At 37.1% G+C, this 24,975-nt stretch overlaps 1 protein-coding gene across 1 annotated transcript in view; it reads left to right on the forward strand.

Annotated features, from left to right (window-relative positions):
* Positions 1 to 12,329: 12,329 nt before the first annotated feature.
* efnb3b (ephrin-B3b) overlaps positions 12,330 to 24,975 on the forward strand; it is an 85,966-nt gene continuing 73,320 nt past the window's right edge. The window contains exon 1 of the mRNA XM_033984008.2: positions 12,330 to 13,206. Within this exon, the coding sequence (XP_033839899.1) occupies positions 13,058 to 13,206 (149 nt within the window). The 5' untranslated portion in view covers positions 12,330 to 13,057. The remainder of the gene's footprint in view (positions 13,207 to 24,975) is intronic.

Genomic DNA, 24,975 nt, shown 5'->3' on the forward strand with positions numbered 1-24,975 from the left:
CTATCCACATGAAACTGTCAATAACAAAGACAACAAACTCTGTGCCAGTCTGAATTTAACTTAAGTGATTTTTTTTCCCCCATTTAAGTTATTTAGTATTTCAAATTACAGGCACAATTGTTAGTTGAAAGGACTTGGAGGTGTTGTACCTGATTTACTGCCTTTAAAGTGAACTAGTTCTGTTTTTCATGTTTTTAATGGTTTGCAGTGGTTCAAAGTTACTCCTCACTTACCTTATGCATTCTGACCATCCTAATTATTCACAGTGATGAGTTTATAAGCACACTTCCTGATTCTTTAACAATAAAAGACAGTACACAGCGGACTTACTCTGACCTGAAGAGCTGCTTATTGCTGGGTTTCAGATTCTGAACGCGGATGGCGGTCAGGAAGTAAACGCAGACATACAGAACCCGGTTTACCTCTGTTGAATCGACACCAAAATGCCTAAATTCCGTGAAGTCTGTGTTTGTCTCTTGTTTAGGGCAGTTTCAGTAAACGTGTTCTGAAAGTGGTGTGTCTCAAGGAAGTTGATTTTTAAAAAACTACAGAAAAAAGGTGACACAAGTGGATCGTCCATTTCCGGCTAAAAACGGGTGCACAGAAACGAACAATGCTAGAGTTTGGAGCGACTACTAAGAGGTAAGGACTATATTGGACAATTATTTAGAAACACAAGCTTTATAAATGACAGGTAAACTCTATTATAGGTCCTAACTTATTTTTCATGCAAAATGTTTATGTTGTACTCATTTTGTTATCTTTCTTTTGTAATTTGGCGTTTTATACCTTATTTTTTTTATTTTACGTTATCCTAGTGCAACGGCTGACGTTAATCCCCAAGACCGGGCCACTACTGTTTGGTAGGGGTATCAAAGGGGGAATGTGAACGTGCATTACACCAGCAGGAGGAAAGGGCCAAGACACAGGAGTACCACTACTGCACAGCAGCTGAGGAGGACACAGCTGTAGCCAACTTTGAGGATGATCGTTGCAACGAAGGCTTTAAAACCCTGAAGAGGAACGTTTCAAAGCTAAAGAAGACACTGTTTCTTTGTTATATTATTACAATTTAAAAGAATGAATCAATAATCACAATTATTAATTGTCTATGATAAATATGTCTTTGTTTCATCCTTCAAAATATTAGATGAAGAATGTTAGACGGAGCTGTCCATGGTGGACTTTACGACACTGGATAGGCCTGTCATAAGTACTACAATAAAGCTGGAACAATATATTTTTGGGCTCATTAGTTATCGGGTGTGCATTTTCTTTGCGCTACTGGGAACTTTTTGGTTATATTTTGGCTATATGATATGCTTTAAGGCATAAAAGATTGAATTAATAACTTCTATTACAGATCCAATTTAAGTACTACAGTTTTTCATTCTGCTATTTGCAAGGGTTCGTAGAAGGGGTAACAGGCTTATTTAGGAGAAGATATCAGATTTAATTAGGCTGGACATGGGCAATATACGGCCTGGGGGCCACACGCGGCCCTTTGGGTTTATTAATTCGGCCCACCGAACGTGACAAAATTATATTAAAATAGGTAAGGGTGAACCTTGTGCAAAGTTTTTCTGCTGTGTTTATTTAACTGAAATTGAATATAATAAGTAATTATTAATTTCAATTCAATTTATTTTTGTAAAGCCCCAAATCACAACAGTAGTTGCCTCTTAGGGCCCTCTCAAATTTTAGAACTCATTGTGGCAGGCAAGTTAGGCAATGCATGGTATGGCATTGATTCACTGGCTCACTAGCATTGGTTGATAAAAGTACCATAATTTATCGTGTACTATACAGCCTCTTAGAGTCTATTGACCCTTTGGGGTAATGTGAGGTTCAGGGAATGCCCATTTTGTTTAAAATGCTTTTTTTTTTTTTTTTTTTAGTTTGCACTGTTGCTTAGGACTTCACCAGTTTTGATTAAAAAAAAGTTTCTTTGTCATCATGTGCACTTGGTAATCTGTTTTAAAATACTGTAATTGGTATTGTTTAATCTGTTTTTGTATCTCTAGTCATGGATTATAATTATTCATTTCAATGAATGTAAATAAAAAACAAATTAAAAACATCATTCATTTTGCAACATTTATACATGAACTATACTTAACATTTGCATGTGATATTTTAAATGTAATAATACGCCTAAAAATGCATATACAATCTTAGGTAAAGGAGGGAGAAACACTTGTTACTACGCTCTGTAGAGCGACCCCAGTGCACACTAGATTTAGTTCTGTTTATTTCTCTTTTAGGTCTCCCTTGTTCACATACCCCACACCTCATTCATCCCAAAGGCGCACTACATGAGAGGCCATCAGCTGATCGCCAAACTTATTTCCATGTTGGTGTGTTTCAAGCAGACACAGCCCCATCGCTCTGGTGAGGGTCTTTTCTTTCACCTGTGGCTAAATATACAGTGAGGACTGTGCATGCTGATGACAATAGAGAAAACGACACACAGAGACCCAGGCTCACCTGTGCAGACAGAGGCAAAAGGAGACATGTTGCCTGGACCTGATAATAGTAAGGACAGTTCCTGTCCAGTTGCACAGCATCTCCAACTTTAATGAGACAGAGGCCAGGCTGAGGACACTGAGGGATAAGAGAATGACTCCAAAACTTTGCATTGTAATAGTTTTGTAGAAGATTGGGTTTCATAAATTTAGTCAGAGTAGACTCTCATTCAAACTGGTGTGTTCCACACTAAGAAAATATTCATCAATTTATTCCACTGACTAAATAACCCAAGAGCAGATTTAAACCACAAAATCTACTCTGAATCTACAATATTGTTACATTATGAGCTGCAATAAATTAATAGCAGCTCACAAGTACTTTATTTGCATCTGTAATCAGTTATAGAAGTTAAGAAGTTATTAATTCAACCTTTTATGGCTTAAATCTTAACTAAAGATTTCCCAGTAAATATATTGTTCCAGCATTCATATACTGATTGATAAGTCGATATAGTAATTATCACACAACAGGCCTAGTCATAGCTTTAAGACATGGTCCAGATGAATACTGTTTGAAACCTTACAGAACACACCCAGATGACTGACTTTTCTGGTTAAAACTCATGTCAAAGCAAGAATGCTCCACAAAATGATACTGAGACTCCCCAGAACTGGAATGCTGAAGACAAAATGATATTGTAACAATCAATGGGGTGTTACAAGTCTAAAAGAGCATAGTGGTCAAGCTCTCACTGGAATTAATTCTTACCTTTATATGGCAAACCCTGGTTCCGTGAGTCACATGAAACGACATCTTGTGAGGCTTCCATGTATGGCCACCAAACACAGTCCACTATCTGTACAGGGAAATGCATTGAAGTTTCTTATATTGTTTTCGAGCTGTTGACTCAAATTTACAGCCCTATCTGGAAGGTATAAGAGTAAACTTTAACAATACAATTATTATTCTAGTGCATGTTTTCTTTTTAAGTTGAAACTTAACCATTTGGCACTTACTTTTATTTGTTAGGGTTCAATGTTGCTTCTTCCCTTACAACCTTATTGCTGCTGTAGATAGCTTTTGTGTCTCAGGCTAGCATATGGACTTGGAAGGTCTTTCTTGACTGCCCTGTAAGACTTTAGTTTTGAGGCTGTGATTGTTTATGAATGCAAAACTTTGCCAAGAAGATCTAACCACATATAAAAAAAAAATACTGGTAGTTAATTTGGTGCTAGTGTTAGCAATAGCATTATTAATATGCTCACACTAATGAGCTAAAATGAGTTAACCCAACCAGATACAAAATAGTTGTATGCCTCCAGGCTTTTAAATGCTTTAATTTGGTTTGCAGTGTAATAAGTCTGCAGCACCAGACAATTTATTATATATCACATCAACACCAGGTAAATCATTACATCAAATCATTTTATGAAAATTTCAAAAGTGAATCTTTCATAGTCTTATATCGGCCCCTGCCTTCCATATGAAATCACAACATCAAATTGTGGAACATTTTGAACACCAACCAAACAATTGAAATTGATAAAATTCTTAGATTTTTGCCATAAATTGTGTGGCCCTGCTCTTCTGTCAACAGTCTATGTGTATGTTCCTATGTGTGGAGCTGCACAGCCAAAAGTATATATTTTTGTATTCTTCTGTGTTTCTGATGTAACAGTAGACATACCTTTGTCTCTGGTCCAACCACTTCCAGAGCAGGAATAATAGTTAGTGTTGAGTGGCCAAGATACTTGAGATAGCTTATGGACAGTTTTCACAGTGGGCCAAATATGGGCAAAGGAAGGACTTGCTCTCCCAGTGGCTGTTGCACAAATGAACTCTTTATGTTTAAAGTGTTTCCTATGTAACTGTATGAAAATAAATGAAGCTGAGATGTGTGCTTTAACAACCGTCTGTTTGTGTGTGCGCTCTTTTATATGAAACAATGGCTAGGTCTATGGGGAGCCGGAAGCAGAGGTCAGTAGAGTAACTATAAATTCTACACAAGTAAGAGTACTGTTACTTTCTACTTCTTCTGAGTATTATTATTTTAAAGTAAGAGGAAAAAAAAGTATGTAGAGGAACTACTAAGTAACTGTGTGTAGCTTGTACCTGTACTGATTTACACACGTGGACAAAATTGTTGGTACCTGTCAGTTAATGAAAGAAAAACTCAGAATTCTCACAGAAATTACTTGATTCCGACAAAAGTAATAATAAATAAAAAATATATGAAATTTAACCAGTGAAAGTCAGACATTGCTTTTCAACCGTGCTTCAACAGAATTATTAAAAAAAAAACAAAAAAAAAAAACAAAAACCTCATGAAACAGGCCTGGACAAAAATGATGGTACCCTTAACTTAATATTTTTGTTACACAACCTTTTGAGGCAATCACTGAAATCAAACCATTCCGGTAACTGTCAATGAGACTTCTGCACCTCTCAGCAGGTATTTTTGCCCACTCCTCATGAGCAAACTGCTCCAGTTGTCTCAGGTTTGAAAGGTGCCTTTTACAGACGGCATGTTTCAGCTCCTTCCAAAGATGCTCAATAGGATTTAGGTCAGGGCTCATAGAAGGCCACTTAAGAATAGTCCAATGTTTTCCTCTTAGCCATTATTGGGTGTTTTGAGTCATTGTCCTGTTGCAAGACCCATGACCTGCGACTGAGACCAAGCTTTCTGACACTGGCCAGTACATTTCTCTCTAGAGTCCCTTGATAGTCTTGAGATTTCACTGTACCCTGCACAGATTCAAGACACCCTGTGCCAGAGCAAAGCAGCCCCAGAACATAACAGAGCCTCTTCTATGTTTCACAGTAGGGACAGTGTTCTTTTCTTGATATGCTTAATTTTTCCATCTGTGAACACAGACCTGATGTGCCTTGGCAAAAAGTTCCATTTTTGTCTCATTTGTCCATAGGGCATTCTCCCAGAAGCTTTGTGGCTTGTCAACATGTAGTTCAGCAATTTCCAATCTGGCTTTTTTATGATTAGTTTTCAACAATGGTGTCCTCCTCGGTCATCTCCCATTAAGTCCACTTTGGCTCAACAATGACAGATCTGACACTGATGTTCCTTGTGCTTGAAGTTCACCTTTAATCTCTTTAGAAGTTTTTCTGGTCTTCTTTGTTACCATTCATATTATTCGTCTCTTTGATTTGTCATCAATTTTTCTCCTGCAGCCATGTCCAGGGAGGTTGGCTACAGTCCCATGGATGTTAAATTTCGGAATAATATGTGCAACTGTAGGCACCGGAACATCAAGCTGCTTGGAGATGGTCTTACAGCCTTTACCTTTAACATGCTTGTCCATAATTTTCTTTCTAATCTCCTGAGACAACTCCCACTGACTGATTACAAGATTGTAGACACCTGTGATGCTAATTAGTGGACACACTTTGGATTTTGATTAACATATGTCTTTGGTCACATTATTTTCATTCTTTTTTAGGGGTACCATCATTTTTGTCCAGGCCTGTTTCATGAGTTTATTTTTTTAAATAATCCTGTTGAAGCATGATTGAAAAACAATGTCTGATTTTCATTGGTTAAATTTCATAGCATTTTTACTTTACTTTACTTTTGCCAGATTCAAGTCATTCCTGCTGTGACCATTGTGAGTTTTTCTTTCATTCATTAAGTGAGCATGGGTTGAAATTGCCTTAACCTGCAGATACAAGTTTTTCTCATTTTCAGTGTATGGACAGGCCATGCCTCATGTAAAACCTCCAGAATTCACTCACTGAGCTGCAAAGGCTGCACTAGCACTGATTAATGGTTGGCTGCAGTGCTGGGGTTTAGGTAGTGACCTACCTACCTCAGTCAGAGGGAGGCATTTTAGGTTTAAACCAACTGCTTTTTGATTGGATAATCGTCAAAACACCAAATGATATAAATAAATGGGTCCTCATATCCACTGATAGGGTAAAATTCATAATGATGAATACGATTTCATTAAGATGTTACTCAAGTAAATGTAGGGATAATAAGTAGTTATGACAAAAGTACTCCCTGAAGTATAATTTGTTCCACTGATTTTTATTTAATACTTGAAACCTATTGCTACTAATTTCTGCATCTAACATACAGTTCTTAGGTTGAATTTCATCATCCTAATCATCAATCCATTATCGGAATGAATCAAATGATGGTGGGAGGACTTTAAAACACGGATGACATCACAAGGTGGGACTGTTGTGAGCTCTAGAATGTGAGTGTTACACAACCAGGATGACTTTGATTGAAGCAATGCAATTCCTGGGTATATTTATGATTGGGAAATATTAAGATTATGGTTAAAATCTCCAAATGTTATTTATGATCTTGCTCTTATATTATATTATTTTGTGACATTAAAGGTACATTGCTTTGAAAAACATGAACTGTGCAATTGGGATCAACCTCTCCACAGATCTGACCTGTAATTAATCATGTGGGCACAGCTTGTTTCCATAAGGATAAATAAGTTAACTGATTTATTACTGTGAAATATTTCAGGCAAAGCAACAAAATCTCCATGGAGTTAAGCAGGTGGCAAACTCTGGAAAAGTGATATGTAAGAAGCATTTGACGTATAGTACGTGCCAACTGCGGTTTTAACGCTACTGAGTGCTCTGGCTACTGTGCTCAGATTGGCCACATGAGGGGAGTGCAGTCCCATTTTTGTCTCGCGTGTTAAGTGAAGGCCCCTGCTCTCGGGCCCCTATGACTTCATAGTCAGTTTAAAATGACTTAGCACAAAGCAAAGAATTCACACACACCATGAATGAACAGGACCTTATACAGTTTTATAATAGATTTTTAAAAGGTGCACTATATAACGTTTCTGTTGGAAGGTTCACTACCTACTTGTCTTCATGGAGATGTTATTGCTTTGAATGTTCCACGTACAGCTCAAAACTTATCTATCTCCATAGAGACAAGCAGGTGACACCACCAGGTCAAGTTACAGGTGAAATTTATAGAGAGGCGAGACTGCTCATAGTAAAATGCTTGTTGTTCAAGCTATTTTTAAGCACTAAAAACACCTGTAGGTGAGTAAATATAAATAGATATGTTCAATGCATACTGTGGAACGTTCAAGAAAGTGCAATTATTAACTTCATGGAGACAAGTGGGTAGATGATCCTTCACATGAAAAGTGACATACCGCACCTTTAAGTTTGAGTTTACTCTTGTGTTTTTATTTTTATCACTTAATCATATATTGTAGGAAAAACATCATCTTTGAACTGTTCTGAAGTATGGTTTTAACTTTCTATTTCCACCAGGCTGGTAAACTGCCACCTTCAGAAAGTTACATACTGTTGACTATATAACTCAGCATTCCTTATTCCCATGTTATTACATTTACTGTTAGTTGTTACAAATGTGGTGTAAAAATAACCAACAATTATGATTTGGTGATAACAGGTGTTTTTGGTTTTTTCGAGCAGTGTGCTGCTTGCCATTAGATATTGGAGTAAGGAAGATTTTCAGACGTACTAAAACTTCAAATGAACTGTTATTGATCAAGATTTGTGCTGAATTTTCTTGAACAGAAACCATGAACTGGTTTATGAACGAGTTAAAAATAAACCCTCAGTCTTTTCAGGAGGTCTCAAAATATATAAATAAAAACAAAACACTTTTGCTTTTCAGTCCTGTTCAAAATTGTCGTAGACTAGAAATTACAGATACCTACTCTTAAATGTAGTGATGTAAGAGTCAAAGGTGTCCACTTTAAAATGTAAAGTAAAGTACAGATACCTAGAATTTGTACTTAAGTATAGTACTTTGCTACTTTTACTTTGTTACATTTCACCACTGTATATACCAACATACCAATATATATGTCAGTAGTGTGCAAATACTTTTCTGGGTAGACAGACTTGGGGTTGACATCAATATTTAGTCCATAACAATTTAATAACTCCACCTTTTATACAAACTATATTGTAAATTAGTATATTTATTTTTACTGACATTACATGCACATATACTGAGCCAATTGGAGTCAAATTAGAGAAGTCTGAACCTATAGTTTATTCACATTTTGATCTGTATTTGATACCCTGTTTGTACAAACAAGGCTAATCAGTGAGCCATTTGTTTCTTCACAGATTTGCCCTACTCCTACATCTCATTTATGCAGCTGAGCCTTCAGTACTATTGTTAGCTATTTAATTATTATGGGGCATTTAGAAACCATATGAGTGACATATAACAGCTCTACAGATATGTAATGCGCCTACTACAGATTCATGATGAAGACATACTAACAGCAACAGTGCACTGGTCAGACGGGGGCACTGGTCAGACAGGAGCACTTATAATATAGCATCATGTGTCACCTTAAGCACAGCCCTGCAATAGAACAGCCTGCTGACACTTACCTCTCACAGATGCAACAGATTTCCTTAGTCCTATTATTTCTTTACTTCTGTTGCTTCATATACACACACACACACACACACACACACCAGATGGGCTCCTAGATGCCCCAACAACTGTTACTCTATTCCTATGTCCAGATCCTCCATTTCACACAAAGTAGTCCTAAAACTAGCGTGCTGCCTGATTAAATGACTGCATGTATCACTAACATCTAATCACTGGAAACGTGAAGTGAAAAGTGAGGTTTTTTTAGACACTTGTGTTGTGTCCTCAGTACGCATCTGCAAGCATCTAAAACAACCGGCTAGCACATTTAGAAAGTGAGACCTCACTCAGGACAAAAACACGAGTTAGTAAGATGTTTGGAACTGCGCTTAATGCAGTTTACTCAGTGACCAGTAGGGTGTACTGTGACTGCAAGCGTGCTTCAAACAGGCAGAAGTGAAGGGAAAATGGGATTATTTGGATATATTTCATACCATACCGGTACTTAATTATGTTTTTGATACAAGATGATTTTAAATTTCATTGGACAAACGCTGCTTGTCTTGATTGCTGTGACTGCACCATACATTTTTATTGAGTAAATGTGTACATATGTTGCATGTACACATTTACTAAACAAAAATACAGAATAATAAACTCTAGGGAGGTGAGATAGGATACTGATAGCATGAATGACTTAAGGTTATGTATTATATAAGGGTGAGTTGCTGTAGAACTCTGTAAGGCTGTATGACTGTAGGCCCATAGTCCTTCACTGCGGGACATAGCATATATAAACAGCATAATCCCGGTTTATTTAAAAAATTGACATTATTTTACAGTTTACCAAAAGATTTATCAATATGTTTCGACATAGAACATTTATTGAATATTTAACTCAATTCTGCAAATACATTTTTAATGGTAAATGAAAGTATTTTACATCAAGAAACCACTCACCTATTCCCACACCATTGTATGAAAACGATCTGAGTGAGATGGATTAAGTGTCTTGATAAAGGAAACAACAACAGTATTAATCTGTGGGTGCTGGAATTGTACCACCAACATGTGGGTTTTTGGATCTGACATTCTACCAACAATGTTTATGCTGGGGGTGTGATTTGAACAACTTACCTTTAGATCAGATGATGAACTCTCTACCAACTGAGCTACTGACACCTAAATCCAGTTACTTAAAATTTGTATGCTGAATATAAATCAGTGGATTAGTTGTGGTTTAAATCTGGTTTGTACGCCCAACCTCCATATTGACATAGCCCTGATTTAGTCCTGGTTTACTTTTTGTTCATTCCTGGTTTAGTTCTTGGTTAGTCCAGGTTTACTACTATTTTAGTCCTGGTTTAATTCAGTCATGATTTAGTCCTTTAGACTTGGTTTAGTCTTGTTTTACTCCTAGTTTAATACTGGTTACATCCTGGTCTAGTTGTGACTGTACCATGCTTGATAGGGATACATCTCTATATTTACAATTTACTTGATAAAATTAAATATTATTACTGAAATTGTATATAACATTGTAGTGTCCACATCACCTGTAGTGTGACTCAGAGGGGCAGTGACACACACAGCCCTGCTTCAGCTGCTTTCAAAAACACTTAATATGTAAACTTTTTGTTAAAAAAGTGGGTATTATACAAATTTGACATTTTGGAGCTTTCTATAAAGTCCTATAATGCTTTCTACAATGTCCCTTCATCAAAAACATTCCTGAAGAGGTATAACAGAAGAGTCATGTTTCTGATGGGCCTTATTCAAACCCTCCTTAGTGTTAACTATAAGATTCTGTGCAATGTTCAGCCCACAAGCCTACGTCATCCATGCTCTCATAGTTTTATTAGTGTAATGCACACTGATTGTGTTGTGATAGCGCTCTGAAGGACAAATGACGTAGCACGGAGGGGAGACTCAGAGTGTCAAAAATCAAAGTGAAACTTATAAAACATGTCAAGGCTAATATAGCATTTTGAAAACAATGAAAGATAACATAGTCGTCTAAATGTGCTATGTGTTAGCAGTTATTCATAAAAATAAAATACCTCTTTAATGAAATTGCGATGATTTCCAAATGAACACCTCATCTAATAATTCAGCACATTAGAAATTTTTCAGCTTTCATGTGTATATGTTCAAATCACATTAATGGAATTAAGTTAACATTTAAGAAACACTGGTCTATTTCCATCTAATTTAAGTGAGATTATAAAGATACTAAAATGTAAGGGGTGAACTGGTTTAGTCCTGATGTACTTTTACTTAGTCCTGGTTTACCCCTGATTTAGTTATCTTTCAGTCTTGGTTTAGTCCTGACTTAGTCCTAGTTTATTCGTGATTTAGTCCTGGTTTACTAACTTTAGTTGCTGTTTAGTCCTGGGTTTAATCCTGGTTTATTACTTGTTCAGTTTAGATTTAGTCCTGGTTTAGTCTTTGTCACTCTACCTGCTGCTCTTATGGAATCATAGCCTTCGGTCGTCTGGAGCAGCACATCTCCACTGACCCAGCGCTAACCCTTTTACGCATGCGCACTCCTCCGCGCTACTCGCCGTTCCCCACATCGTCCACTGAGCGCGCTGTTACTCCACCTGTTTCCCTCCTCCTCGCCCGGACAAAGAACCAACGCTGCACAGAAAGAATCCAATTTTTTTAAATAATAATAATAATAATAATAATAATAATAATAATAATAATAATAATAATAATAATAATAATAATAATAATAATAATAACAATAACAATAATAATAATAATCATCATCATCATCATCATCATCATCATCATCATCATTATTATTATTATTGTTTTTGTTTTTTTTACCCTTTTAAAATGAGCAACAGGGCGCTCTGATCTTTTTTTTTTTTTTTTAAGAAGTAAACATTTTATTACAAGCAAAGAAACAGTCATATTGTCAAAACGTTAAGACATACAAAATAGACAAATATAGACTAAATAAATAAACAAATAAATAATAATATAACAATCTAAAGATGTATAGGTGAAACAAGTATGCCTAACACTTACGGGGCTTACTTCAGTGAGGCGATAGCTTCTGATGGCAAAATTATTTTACAGTTAGCAGTTTGATTAGTTTAATTGTTTTAGGATTGTTCCTTTATTTATTTATTTATTTATTTATTTATTTATTTATTTATTTATTTGTTTATTACATTTATGTATTTATTTAAATGTATTATTATTATTTTTTTAGAAAGTTTGGCATGTTTTCATCCATTATATTTGCAGTGGTGAACGAACAAAAAATCCGGTGAGAATTACAAAAAATAAAAATAAAAAAAAATATAACGCCATAATTTTTTACTTATTTATTTATTGCTCCTGAACTGTGAAGTGAAGCCCCCGGGGTCGCAGCGGCGTGGTGGAGAGTGGAGAGATAGGGAAGGGGAGGCGGGGGTCGTAAAATGGCCTCCGCTCGCACGCACCGCCCCCAAGACGAGCGTCGAGCGAGCGCTGCGAGGACGGACGGGAGCTTTTTCACCATTCATCCCCGCTTTCCCTCCGCCTCCTCCGTCAGTCAGAGAGCGGCGAGATGGTGAGGAGAGAGAGCCACCACCACCACTGATGAAGCGCTGCACCGGGAACGAACCAGAGAAGACCGACGTGCGTTCCCCCCAAAGTCGCGTACACGCTCTTTGTTCGGCGACGTCGTGGATGCTACCGTAATCACTGGAACCTTGCATTGGATTGTACTTGCAAATGTTGGGATTTCTAGTTGCATTTTTTGCGTACGGATTTACAACCTTTTTTTGCTCGTGTTACCCACTCTAGGATTGTACTCCCCAAGTCGTTCGTTCGTTGTCTTAGGATGAAGCCGTGGACACGAGTAAGCACGTTATAACGCACTTGTCGGACAGTTTTGGAAGCGAGAGATGCTCGGTTTAAACCTGTGATAAAACGGGCCAGGTAATGGGAAAGAAACCGAACCGCCAGAACAACGGAACATTGTTGGCTACGGGGTCGAATCGGGCGCAGCCTGAGCACAAATAGCTCGCGTAAATTTGATTTGGAGCCCCGTTGGAGTTGATGAGAAATTAATGTGGGAACGCTACCAATACAGGGATGATCTAGCCGTGCCACCCAGCGCTTTCATTCGGATCCAAACGAGTTACTACGGGGGAGATTTTGGACTATAGCTCGCTACTACTGTGCGTAATAAGCGCCCAGAGGCTTCGGGGTGCCTGCGGTCAGATGGAGTTGCACTTTATGGGTGACGGGGTTGAGATGGCGAGGCGTGGGAGCGCTAATGGAGCGGTCATCCTTTTGGTTTTCTTGCTGGATTTAGTGGGGACGACGGCCAGCAGCATGGAACCGATCTACTGGAACTCCAACAACGAAAGGTAAGCTACGCACACACGGGTTTGTCACGGCGATCCACACAAAACATGCGGGCTAAACTAACTTCCAACTTAGGTTTTATGAAGCTAGAATTACGCATGAATTCATAGATGTAAATATTGGTTATAGTTGGGAAATAATGGTTAAAATGCGAAGAGGGGTGTTGTAATCTCATGTTTTTTTTCCTCCACTTGTTTGAGTCGAACTGTGCACGGAAGCTTGGATAATCCTCCATCTCATAGCCTCATTTTCAGAACACTAAAAGTAGGCTTAATCGAAAACACAAAGAAATGAATTGAATATAAAATTTGAATTTGAATAGTTTCTGGTAATTATTATTTTATGATTTGATCTCAGGCCGACTTTGATTGAAATAATATTTTCGTGCAGTCTGTAATTTATTTTTCTTCCCTTTTTAAATTGTGAACAAAATCAACAATTTGTCCTTTTATTTCAGTTGCTATTTTTACTTGCTACTCTAGCTCTATTGCCATAAAAATCTTATAGCTAATAATTCATAAATATTATTTTGTAAATAATTTCCTGAAACTATGGTCTAAACATAACCTAATCTAACCAGTCCAAACGTGTCCAATCATTTTACGCACGGTGATTAAAAAAAGAAAAAACAAAAAACATTAAAAAAAACAAACAAACAAAAAACAAAAACATTTATTTGTTGGCATAGAAGAGTTACAAAACTGGGACAAGATCTTTTTTTCCTCACACAATTTATGCTACATTTAACTAGGCTACGTGACACAAATCTCTGGAAATTCAGTAGCCTACATTTCGCGTCATGCAATGCATTAAACGTGTTGTAGGCCTAGGCTTACTTACTTAGTAACACTGTTATAGTGTAGTGCTGTTGTCAAGATACCACATTTTTCTCTCTTTTAGAAAATCTTTTTTCTGTTCTTTTTTAGAGAATATTGTAATTTTCAACACACAATAATATGCCCAGTATGTGTTTATTATGCCACCTGCTCATACATTAGTTCTGGCAAAGTCAATATAAAACTGATCAGGAAAGGTCCAGTTTTATCCAGTTATGTGATTTTTATGTGATTTTTTTATTTTATTTTTATCGATTACTGTCCTACTATATTACTACTACTAGCCTACTTATTCCTTATGTAGGACATGGGACATTTGTGTAAAACCTTCCACTATTGTCTATTCTAACTGTAGACACCTGACAACCCCAACAAGTAGTTTATAATCTGAAAACATATGCCAAAAATATTATTATTGTTATTGTGTTTAAAATGGCTCATAAATATTGAATACAGATGACTATAGGGATACAACCATTAAAGGTGCACTATGCAACTTTTGTGGCTGAGGGTACGCCACTTGCTTGTGTCCACTGAGATGATATTGCTTTGCCAAGAATGTTCCACAGTATGGCATTCAACTATTTCAATAGAGACAAGCGAGTGACAATATCAGGGCAAGTTACAAGTCAGATCTGTGAAGAAGCGAGCACAACTCACAGTAAGAATGCGTGTTTTTGATCCATAAAAACTCTGTAATGAAATGCTTGATAAATACACTTAATGCCATAATGTGGAACAGTTCAGGCAAAGCAATGATATCTCCATCGAGACAGGCAGATTGCAGATCCCTAACCTGAGTTAAATAGTGCACCTTTAACAATATTGTATCTAACATAAGCCTTTATTTTTTTATTGTCATGGAATTTGAAATCTTATTGCACTAAAAGCTGTAGCTTGAGAATTGTAACAGGCTATATAGGCCTTACAAATCTACAATGAAATGAATATTATGAATGATAGAAATGTTTTTGTTTATGTTAACACCCCTCCTCCCATATGCTAGTGTTAAACAGAGATAGGGATTGGTCAAATGCATACATTTTATTGTTGTCATGATACTAAAATATATTCAAACATGATTTCTATACTAACAAATAGAATCGATACTCAATACTGATTCCGATTCTACAGTGATAATAAACACTCTTTCTTTAGCCAACAGAATGTGATTGTCAACATTAAATCGTGGTACTTTCATTGTAATACCAGGTGGTCTTATAGCTGTGTAATCTCTCTGTCGACCAGGTAGGTTCCATAGTGGTCCGGGGGTGTATACTACTCTATGTGGTCTTATATTTGTTCTGATTGAGCTAAAAATTGCCCTAAAGCTATTCAGGAAAGGTTCATTTCTGTCCTGTGAATGACTTTCGTAGTATTAATACTTGCTCAAATGAGTATCTAGTTTAATACTAGTTTTAGTATTAATTGGTGTCTGATTTTTGATATCTTTGACAACCCTATTATAGATGTTGTGGTGTGGTTGGATAAACATAGTGGAATAGTGGACCTTGTTACTAAAATAAATTGTTATCGAAAACATTTATGAATTTCCTTTTTAATATTTCTTTATAAAAATACCGTATTATAGTTGGAGGAATACTTGCTCCATCACCACATTCTGTAATCTTGCTGCCATTTGCTATCTCCATGGAGTTGCGCTATTGACCTTATTCTTCCCCGCCCACTTTTGCTTCTAAATGCAACTAAACCGCACTTTTTTGTGGTGGCACTTCTGGTTAAGCTAAAATTCCATTCATTTCATTGGGGAATTTGAAAATTTCAGAGCTAAAATGTGATATACGGTAGGAAGATTTGTGTAAAATATTCTATGTCCACGCGCGCCAACATGTCAAACAATGCACCGATTCTCTGTGAGGCTTTAAAATGGCTCTGTAGTCCATATAGAACTTATCTGCAGCCTTATGCAAAATAATACAATCTGAATGACAATGATGGCACCCACGCTAACTTCTGGAATAAGGTAAATAGGCCTTTTACAAAATTTGCTTCAGCCAACTAATTATTTAATTGGAAAAGGTTTTATATAGAGAAAATCAGAAAGCAGCATGGAGTTAGTTGGGTGGAGTTTTGGAAGTTAATTGTGAATTATTTATCCTTTTTATACAATTATGTAATTTACTAGTACTTTTCTTGTATTGTAAGTACACTTAAGGGTCAAATATAGAGAATGTTCTGCAGTACGGCATTAGACAGAGCCAGGTTACAGGTTACTCTCAGAGTGTATTTTCAAGATATTTCATCACAAACACTTGTAATTAAATAGGTAGATACATTTACTGTGGAACATTTTGGCAGAACATTAACATCTCCATGGAGCAGGAAGCAGACCCTGTGCACCTTTAATAGCCTATATTTAAGACAGCAGCTTCTTCTGTTTAAATTGTGATGCATTCAGGATCCTCTCTTGTGTGTGTGTGGTCAGTTGGCTTGGCTCAGTTCCATACGCTCCTACAGGTCCCTGAAGGCAGCAGCATATGGGCAGTAAACGTCTCAGTATGACCTCTGGCTATGGATTCCATGTAATGTTAGTGTATGTGTAATCTCTCTCTCTGTCACACATGAAGAAGGTTAGTCATCTGATAGGGATTTGAACACGGAACAGACAGCACCAGTGAAAAAATAAACATTGAAATAATTAATTCACCTTCTACACTGCAAAAAATTATACCTGTAGGATTTAAAGGTGCACTACTTAACGTTTCCATTGAAGGAAGATTAGGACTGGGAATCACAGGATCCTTCACAGTACGTGGCTCACGATACAATAGGATTACGCCAAATACATTTTTACAGTATTGTCGGTAACAGTAACAATATTTCTTGGCTAAACCACTACATGTGCACACTGAAATATACACATTTTATATTTATATACAAATATATAATGTGCTTTCTCTAAACATGCAACAAAATTGTAGCACTGTTTTGTAAAATATACAAAAATAATACAGCCCACGATATCAATACTGTATCACCAAACTGGTATAATGATATTTTGACACATCCCGACTGAAGCTGTTATTGCTTTGTCTTTTTTGGCTGTTCCACAGCATAGCATTAAAAATCTATCTTGCATGTCTTTTAAATGATTTCAAAAAATAAATAGCCTATATAAATAATTACTGCATTCTGTCTGGAAGTGGGTTGGCCTCTTCACAGATCTAACCTGTAGCTGGGCCTGGTGGTTTCACCTATTGTTTTCATGGAAGTAAATTTAATGTTTAAAGTTAAATGCCATACTGTGGAACATTCCAGGCAAAGCAATAACTTCTCAATTAAGAGTCATAAATACAATTGTAAAGTTACATATTGCACCTTAAAACCGGACTAAACCAGAACTAAAGCAGGTCTAATCTAAGCCATCCTTGAACCCACATCAACCAATTCTAAAACCAGATCTAATTTTGGACTAAATCTTGATTAAACCAGGTTTAAACTAGGACTGTAGCCAACAACAGACACGCGATAAACCAAGAAGGACTAAAGCAGGTCTATACCAAAACTTAAACAGGACCAAACCACCACAAAACCATTCTTAACCGGGACAAACCCAGAACTAAAGTTTGACTAAACCATTACTAAACCAAATCTAAACAAGGACTACAACAAAATGACTCTAAACGATACGAAAAATCAGGACTAAACCAAAACTAAATGTAATCCCAAGCAGAACTAAGCCAGGACTTATTTAGGCATCATCTGAACTTCCTTAGCTATATACCAAATCTCGACCAGGTGTATACCAAATCTTAAACAGTACCAAACCAATGCTTAACCAGGACAAAAAGTCTTAAATTGGACTCAACTATTACTAAACCAGGTCTAAACCAGGACTACAACAAACTGGCTCTAAACTATACCTAAAACCAAGACTAAACCAAAACCAAAGCTAATTCCAACCAGTACTTGATGACTTGTTCAACAACTCCTTCTAAGATCCTCGTTAAAATTTAATCCCGCGTTTTCCTTTTACTCAATTATTCATTAATCGCCAGCTAATTGGCAGTGTATAAAAGGCAGAGCTAACTAGGCCAAAAATCCCTTGAAATCATGTGCCGCGAGATGCTAGTGGGTCAGACAATGTTTTGGCTAACTGTCCGCTCCCACACAACCGTCCCTGGATCAGAGAAACTGGAATTATTTGAGAATTTTTTATGATTTTATGGCAAGCCAGTTGTATAATTGTCCGGCCAAATGTTCTGACAATATCTCAAGGGTGTAGCCGGATTGTAAAGTGTTTATTGTGGAAATAGCTAGCTTGCCTCCGTGTTCGTCTTGCTTGGAGATATGGGGTTTGTTAATGTTGTTGATATGGGTAAGCGTAGTTTGGGAGTAGTTGTGTGTAACTAGGACTAAACTAGACAGATGAAACCAAGGCTAAAGAACTAAACCAGGACTAAGCAAGGACTTTTTAAGCCCAAGAGCGTAGTTTGGCAGCTGTAATTCACTGACTAAACCAGGACTTAACCAGGTTTCAATCCATTTTGGGTCCATTGAAAACATCCTTCTGGCAGTAATTAGGAACTAGAATTAGAAAGGTAAATTATCTTTTCTAGCTTTCTGATTTGCTGTCAGGTACATCATTATTGCTGGGACCTTTTTTCCCATGTATGCATCAGTAGCCTACTTGATAACCTACATGTTATTTAGTAGGCTACAAGTAACTCTACAGTACTTTTTTGGGTATTAATCATTACCTAGATAGAGTAACAAATATGAGTTTTAATGTTCTTAACTTTTTTCGTTACCAGACTTCTCCCTTTAAGACATACCCAAAACTTTTTGATTAGCTTCTTAGGTACAAAATACTGTGTTGATTTGATGCAGAAGTATGATACAGCCTTAGCTAAAACTATTGAACAAATGATTGCCCCAATGTTGGAATATTTTCTGTTGATAACTTTAAATGAAGAAATATGGTTATTAAACTTTTAAACGTTAACTTTTGAAGTATGAGAACAATTAGGCTACTTGTTGCAGTTCTAGCCTATATATAAAAGCTGTTAGTTGAAAGTCAAGTTCCATCTGTATTTACCATTAGCTCACGTTTTTTTTTTTTTTTTTTTTTCAATAGCTGACGTGCAGACAAGCTGGAACATAGGTTTACATGCAGGGCTAGCACTCTAGATCTCTGTCCGACTTCCCTGGGCAGTAAGAGTACCTAGCTGGAGGGTTGGTATATGTTGCATGTTTTAGGTTGAGTGAAAATTGAGTAGGCTACCTGGCATTAACACACCTACACAGGAAGAACAAGTAAACTCTGTCCCTTTACCCATATCTCTCTCTTCTCTCTCTCTCCCCCCTTTTCCATGCATTCCCCCCCTTCTCTTCTCTCTCCCTGTCTACTTCCCTTTCTCTCCTTCTCTCCCTTCCCCCTCCCTGCTTCTCTTTTCCCTCTCCTCTTTGTTTTTATTTTCTCCCTTTTCTTGGTCTCTCTCTCTTTCTCCCTCTCCTCCCTCTTTCTCTCTCTCTTTCTTGCTCCTTCTCACCACCCCCTTCTCTCTCTCTCTGTCTTTCTCATTCCTCATCTCTCTCTTTCTTTCCCGCTCTCTTTATTTCTCTCCATCTCTATCTCTCGACCTCTTTTCCTTCCTTCTTTCCTTTCTCTCCTTCTTCCTTTCTCTCTCTGCATGTCTGCCGCTCACATTAGTGCTCTTGTATTTACTCGCTAATGCATGCTCCGAACAATGTTACTGCTCCCAGCCCTGGAATTGCTCCAAGTCCCGGGCTAGGGTTTCCATGTGGGCCTCCCCCCTCCCCGCACCTTATACCCCCCCCATCTCCTCCCCTTCTCTTCGTGTGAACAAAGAGCTCCCAGCATTTCACGGAATCTCCGACTTCTCGAGTTTTGGTCGTGCCACCATAACGCGGTGGAGGAGGTATTTTTGCAGCGTAGTCGCTGAGCAAGTTGCTGTTGTATCATTCCTTTATTTACGGCATTCTCGTATTCAATTCATCTGCAATAACACAATAGTTTAGAATTGCCATTTGGTTTACAAAATCCCATTTTATCAACCATAGAAAAATATTTGATATGGTTTTGATGATGATATTTCTGTTCTGGTTTGGTCCTGTTCTAATCCTGGTATCGTCCTGTTTTAGTCCTGGTTTGGTCCTGTTCTAATCCTGGTATCATACTGTTGTAGTTCTGGTTATGGTTCTAGTTTGGATCTAGTTTCCATTCGTCCCTTGTTTTCATAAGTTTTTCTGTTTCTTCATTAAAAATCAACAAACATCAGCCTTAACCTGCAAATACAGGGACACATGCTGAAAGCTCAGATTGCTCAACTTTTCCACTCAAATATGCTGCATTAATGTTCAAGACGTTTCCACAATGCATTTCAACAGTTCAGATGGCATGTGTGATTTTTTTGTGAAGATTTTGTTCTTTGTAGGGGCAATTCTAGAATCTATTATCTAAAGAACTGTTGTGCAGCCCTATTAGCAATGATACATTCTTCATCCCCAAATATTGTTTGTACCTTGCCTGGGATCTAGAAGACACTCTTCTCCAATACTTTATGAAGATGTGAATCTGATCACTGGTAAATCTCCCAGAGTTCAGAAGGGTGTGATTGACAGGTGGATTAGCCAATCAGGGACATGCATGGTCTGTCTGTATCAAAATAAATATGGCTACTCAAAAAAAAAAAAAAAAAAAAAGAAATAAATAAATAAAAGGAAAAAACAATTCACCAGGACCTGAAAAACATCTCGAAATTTCTGCAGAATCAGTGAGCAAAGAACTAAACTTTATTCATCTGAGGTGAGGTATGTTTGATGGGTGACATGCATCACTGAAATAAACAAATCTAATTGAATGAACATGTTTGGTTCTGGCTCAAGATGCAATGGAGGAAAATACAGAGACATAGCATTCTGGATTTTCCAAGCTTGCACCATTGTATTGTATTCCAAAAGGTAGGACAGGGACAGTTGAACATATATGGACAGGAGGACAGGAGGACATGGCAGATGGGGCTTCTTTGTGCTCACATTTAGTGCCTGTATGGGGACAATGGCCGCTGCTTTGACGAATGGCTGTGCACATGTTTGGAGTGTGTGCTATGTGTTTGCTGTTCCGGACCCTGATAACTGCGCTGTGTAAGGGCCCCTGTGTGGAGGCCCCTGTGATAAGGCCCCACTGTGGACTCTGTGTGTGGCATGTCCATTGTTTCTGGCCCCGTCCAAAGGAGACATAGGGGTGTAGACAGTGTTGTGAAGGGTTATTTACACCACTGCTTAAGTCATGTTTGAATAGTCAGTTGTGGTTCATGAGCGTAGACTAGTCTACGCGGTCTTATACTTGATGTCATACAGCTCAAAATCATACTAAAGCTGTTCTAAAAAGGTTGATTTCTGTTCTGTGAATGTGACTTTTTTAGTATTGATCCTTGCTCAATTGAAAATCTAGTTTCGGTAGTAGATTTTTGTATCTGATTTTAGATACTTTTGACAACTCTTGTTCAGGGAGCACATTGTAAACAACTCCAGAAGTGGTAACATTTAAAGAGAAGACAAACTAATACAATGATCCCATGCATTTCAGAACATATTTGTTGAGGTCTATAAAATACAGGACATTTTGTTTCTTGCAGAGGACATTCTGTTATCTAAATAATTGCAGCCTTTGCTATTTGATAATTAAGCCAACTCAAAATGGTGATTTAGATTTGATAACAATTAATTGTGTAACCCTAATTGTTAGCCAGCCTACTTATGTATAGTAATTTTACTATAAAACAAATTTTTTTTTAATGTATTTTGCTATTTTAATGTGCATTTTCTATCTCTGATTTTACACTGAGCAATTTTCTGTTTATTTCAAAACTAAAATTGGTCTGCATTAAAGCAGCACAACCACTGTGTGATGTCTGCATCTAATAATACAAGTTTTTTTATCTATTGTAAACCCGAAGAGCTGTAAACAACACTTGATAATACTGTGGTAAATATTTATCATAGAGAGTTTAAGCTATCATTTAACAAAATAAAGGTGGGCCATGTGTGTTCATTTATATTTATTCATCAAATCATAACTATTCTGTAAATTAGATGAGCTTTGACCCTTGTTTACATTTTGGTTGCTAGATAACATTTCATGTCTGCTGGCCCATGTCCAAAGCAGGAAGTGAAATAATTAACTTCATCAAAAAAAATCAAACTGGAGAAAACTAGGAAGATTTTTTTTTGTCTTGCAAAATCTTTATGTACTAAAGAACACCTAAAGTTCTCCCACAACCACATTTCTAATAAAGCTGCTAAACTAGTACCTGGAGAACTAAGGAGTGTGAGAGAGGAGGAGGGCTGGGTCTAGGGGATATAAATAACAGTGTGATTGGTCCATACTTCAAAGTCTGTCCCTGCAACCAGGTGTTTGTAATCAGAAGCAACTGGCTGTAATCAGGGCAAGTCCTGTGTGATGTCACATAGTACTTGAGATTTGCCACTGGTGTATACTGGAATATAGGACCTTTAAACATAATATTGCTAACTAAGTTTTGTTGAAGTGTAGTCATATGCGATTTAAAACCCCAATACATCACCTACTATTGCACCCCATGCTATTGAAGTGACCCTTTCAGCTCTTGTGAATAGCGTCTATGTACTTCCACTTAATTTCCACAGGTGTCAAACTGAACCCCATGCACCGGCCCCCTCCCCCTGTGTAGTGTCATGTTTTTGTGGTTGTCTGCGGGCTTGTTTTGAGTGGGTGCGTTTACATGACTGCGTGGGTTTAATGCTTTCTGTAGGCGGACAGGGAAACAGAAAGTGGCCCCGTATGAGATGACCCTGCGCCAGGGTTTTTTTTTGTGGGCGTTGGTATGTGAAGGGGGGTGGGGTCAATGTTAGAGATAATCCCCCCCAGGCTGGAGGCTCTAATGTGGAGTGGAGTGATGAGCTGTCAATCACTCCACAAAAGATGACTGTGCGCGGATTACCACTCCCACTGATTTTCACACTGTGTCACAAGTTGCCTTCTGATTGGCAATTTGGAACACTTTTGACCACTTTTTGAGAGCACACAGCAAAATAAATTCATAAATAAAGTAGCTGATATACACTTAAAAACATGAAAAACGGAACTAGTTTACAGTGGTCCAAAGTTCTTTCTCCCTCACCTTATGCATCCAGAGCATCAGAGAATCCTAATTATTTACGACAATGAGTTTATAAGCACTTTTCACAACTTTAAAGAGACCAGGGCAGGGGTTTGGCATCAACTAGCATGTTAACATCAACTGACAACAACTAGCATGCTAACACGCACTCTTGCTTGTCAGACATTAAACGCTTTATACTTAGATGCAGCCAGTATTGGGGTAAAAAAAAAAAAAAAGCTCAACTACATGAGCAAAATTCAAGTACAGCCTCTTTAAGTTTAGTTTGAAATTTTTAAGAGTTACTTCCAACTTTCAATATGTTGTCAAAATAAGATGTTACTGAAACTACATTTTTATAATCCCACTTATGATAATATTGTTGTTTGAAAAAATAAATAAATAAATAAATTATATATATATATATATATATATATATATATATATATATATATATATATATATATATATATATATATATATATATATATATATATATATATATATCTGTCAGGAGCATATTTTAATGAACAACTTTTTGCATTGCAGTGTTGTCAAAGTTGCACTATGTAACTTTTCTGGTAATGGAGTCCACCTGCCGTGTCCGAAATGTTATTGCTTTACCTGGAATGTTCCACAGTATGGCTACATGATATGAAGGGGGGGTACATATCCGATATTATGTGAACAACATTATTACGATACAACATTCCAACATATACACTGCCAGTCAAAAGTTTTGACACACCTACTAATTTGATGTCTTATTTTCTTTGTTTACTACTTTCTACATTTTAGATATATATGGAAGAAGTCCAATTTATGAAGCAAGAAGAATGGAATTATGCGGCAAAAAAAGTGACTCACATAACTTTTTTTCATTAAATATTCAGTGTGAGCGGCCACCCTTTGCATTGTTTACAGTGCTGCAAACTCTTGGCCTTCTCTCGATGAGCTTCATGATAAAGCCTCCTGAAATGGTTTTCACTTCACAAGTGTCAGGATCAAGAAATCAGAGTGCAAAGGAGTGATCAAACCAAAGGGTCTAAAATCTCAAGCAAGTTTTGAGTTATTCTAAGTTCATTTTTTGTTTGCTACATCCCATATGTGTCATTCATAGTTTTGATGCCTTCAGTGACAATCTATAATGTAAATAATCATGGAAGTAAAGAAACATAAATGGAAAAGTGTGTCCAAACCTTTGACTGGTACTGTTTTTATAAGTAAAATCAAGTGCAAATGAATACATTTTTCTGTGTCACAACAAAAAACAAGACTAAACCAAGACCATAACAAGGCTAAATAAATAAACTACTAAAATCAGACAATTCTACAGCATCATTTTCAAAGATTCTGTAAACATTGCATTAAACATTATTGCAATATCAATATTTATGCAACAGACTACAGAAGCCATGCTGAGACATACACCTATAAAATTATCACTGCAGCATTGTCAAGGTTAAGGTTTAACACTTTATTGTCCTTGTAGGAAAATTTGGCCCCTGCATTTGACCCGTCCTTCAATGCCGCTGGGTCACCTTTTCAGGGGCAGTGGGACCCATGTTCAGATCTTGATCTAGACTTGGTCAAGACCACCTCAACTGGAGGGTTTTCCCTATCCCTAAATTTTGACTGACCTGATGCCCAGGTCAGTCAAAGTTTTAATAGTCAAAGTTAATAAATTAGTCTACAGAATAGGCCTTTATCATCTGTTTCTTTTTAATCCCTCAGTCAGTCCCTCAAAATGTAATTCTATAAACCAGCAAAATGTATTCACAAAAAAATGTTGTAGACAGAATAAAATGTT

The sequence above is a fragment of the Periophthalmus magnuspinnatus genome, chromosome 18 (genome assembly GCF_009829125.3).
Source record: "Periophthalmus magnuspinnatus isolate fPerMag1 chromosome 18, fPerMag1.2.pri, whole genome shotgun sequence".
In the NCBI taxonomy this organism is placed as follows: Eukaryota; Metazoa; Chordata; class Actinopteri; order Gobiiformes; family Gobiidae; genus Periophthalmus; species Periophthalmus magnuspinnatus.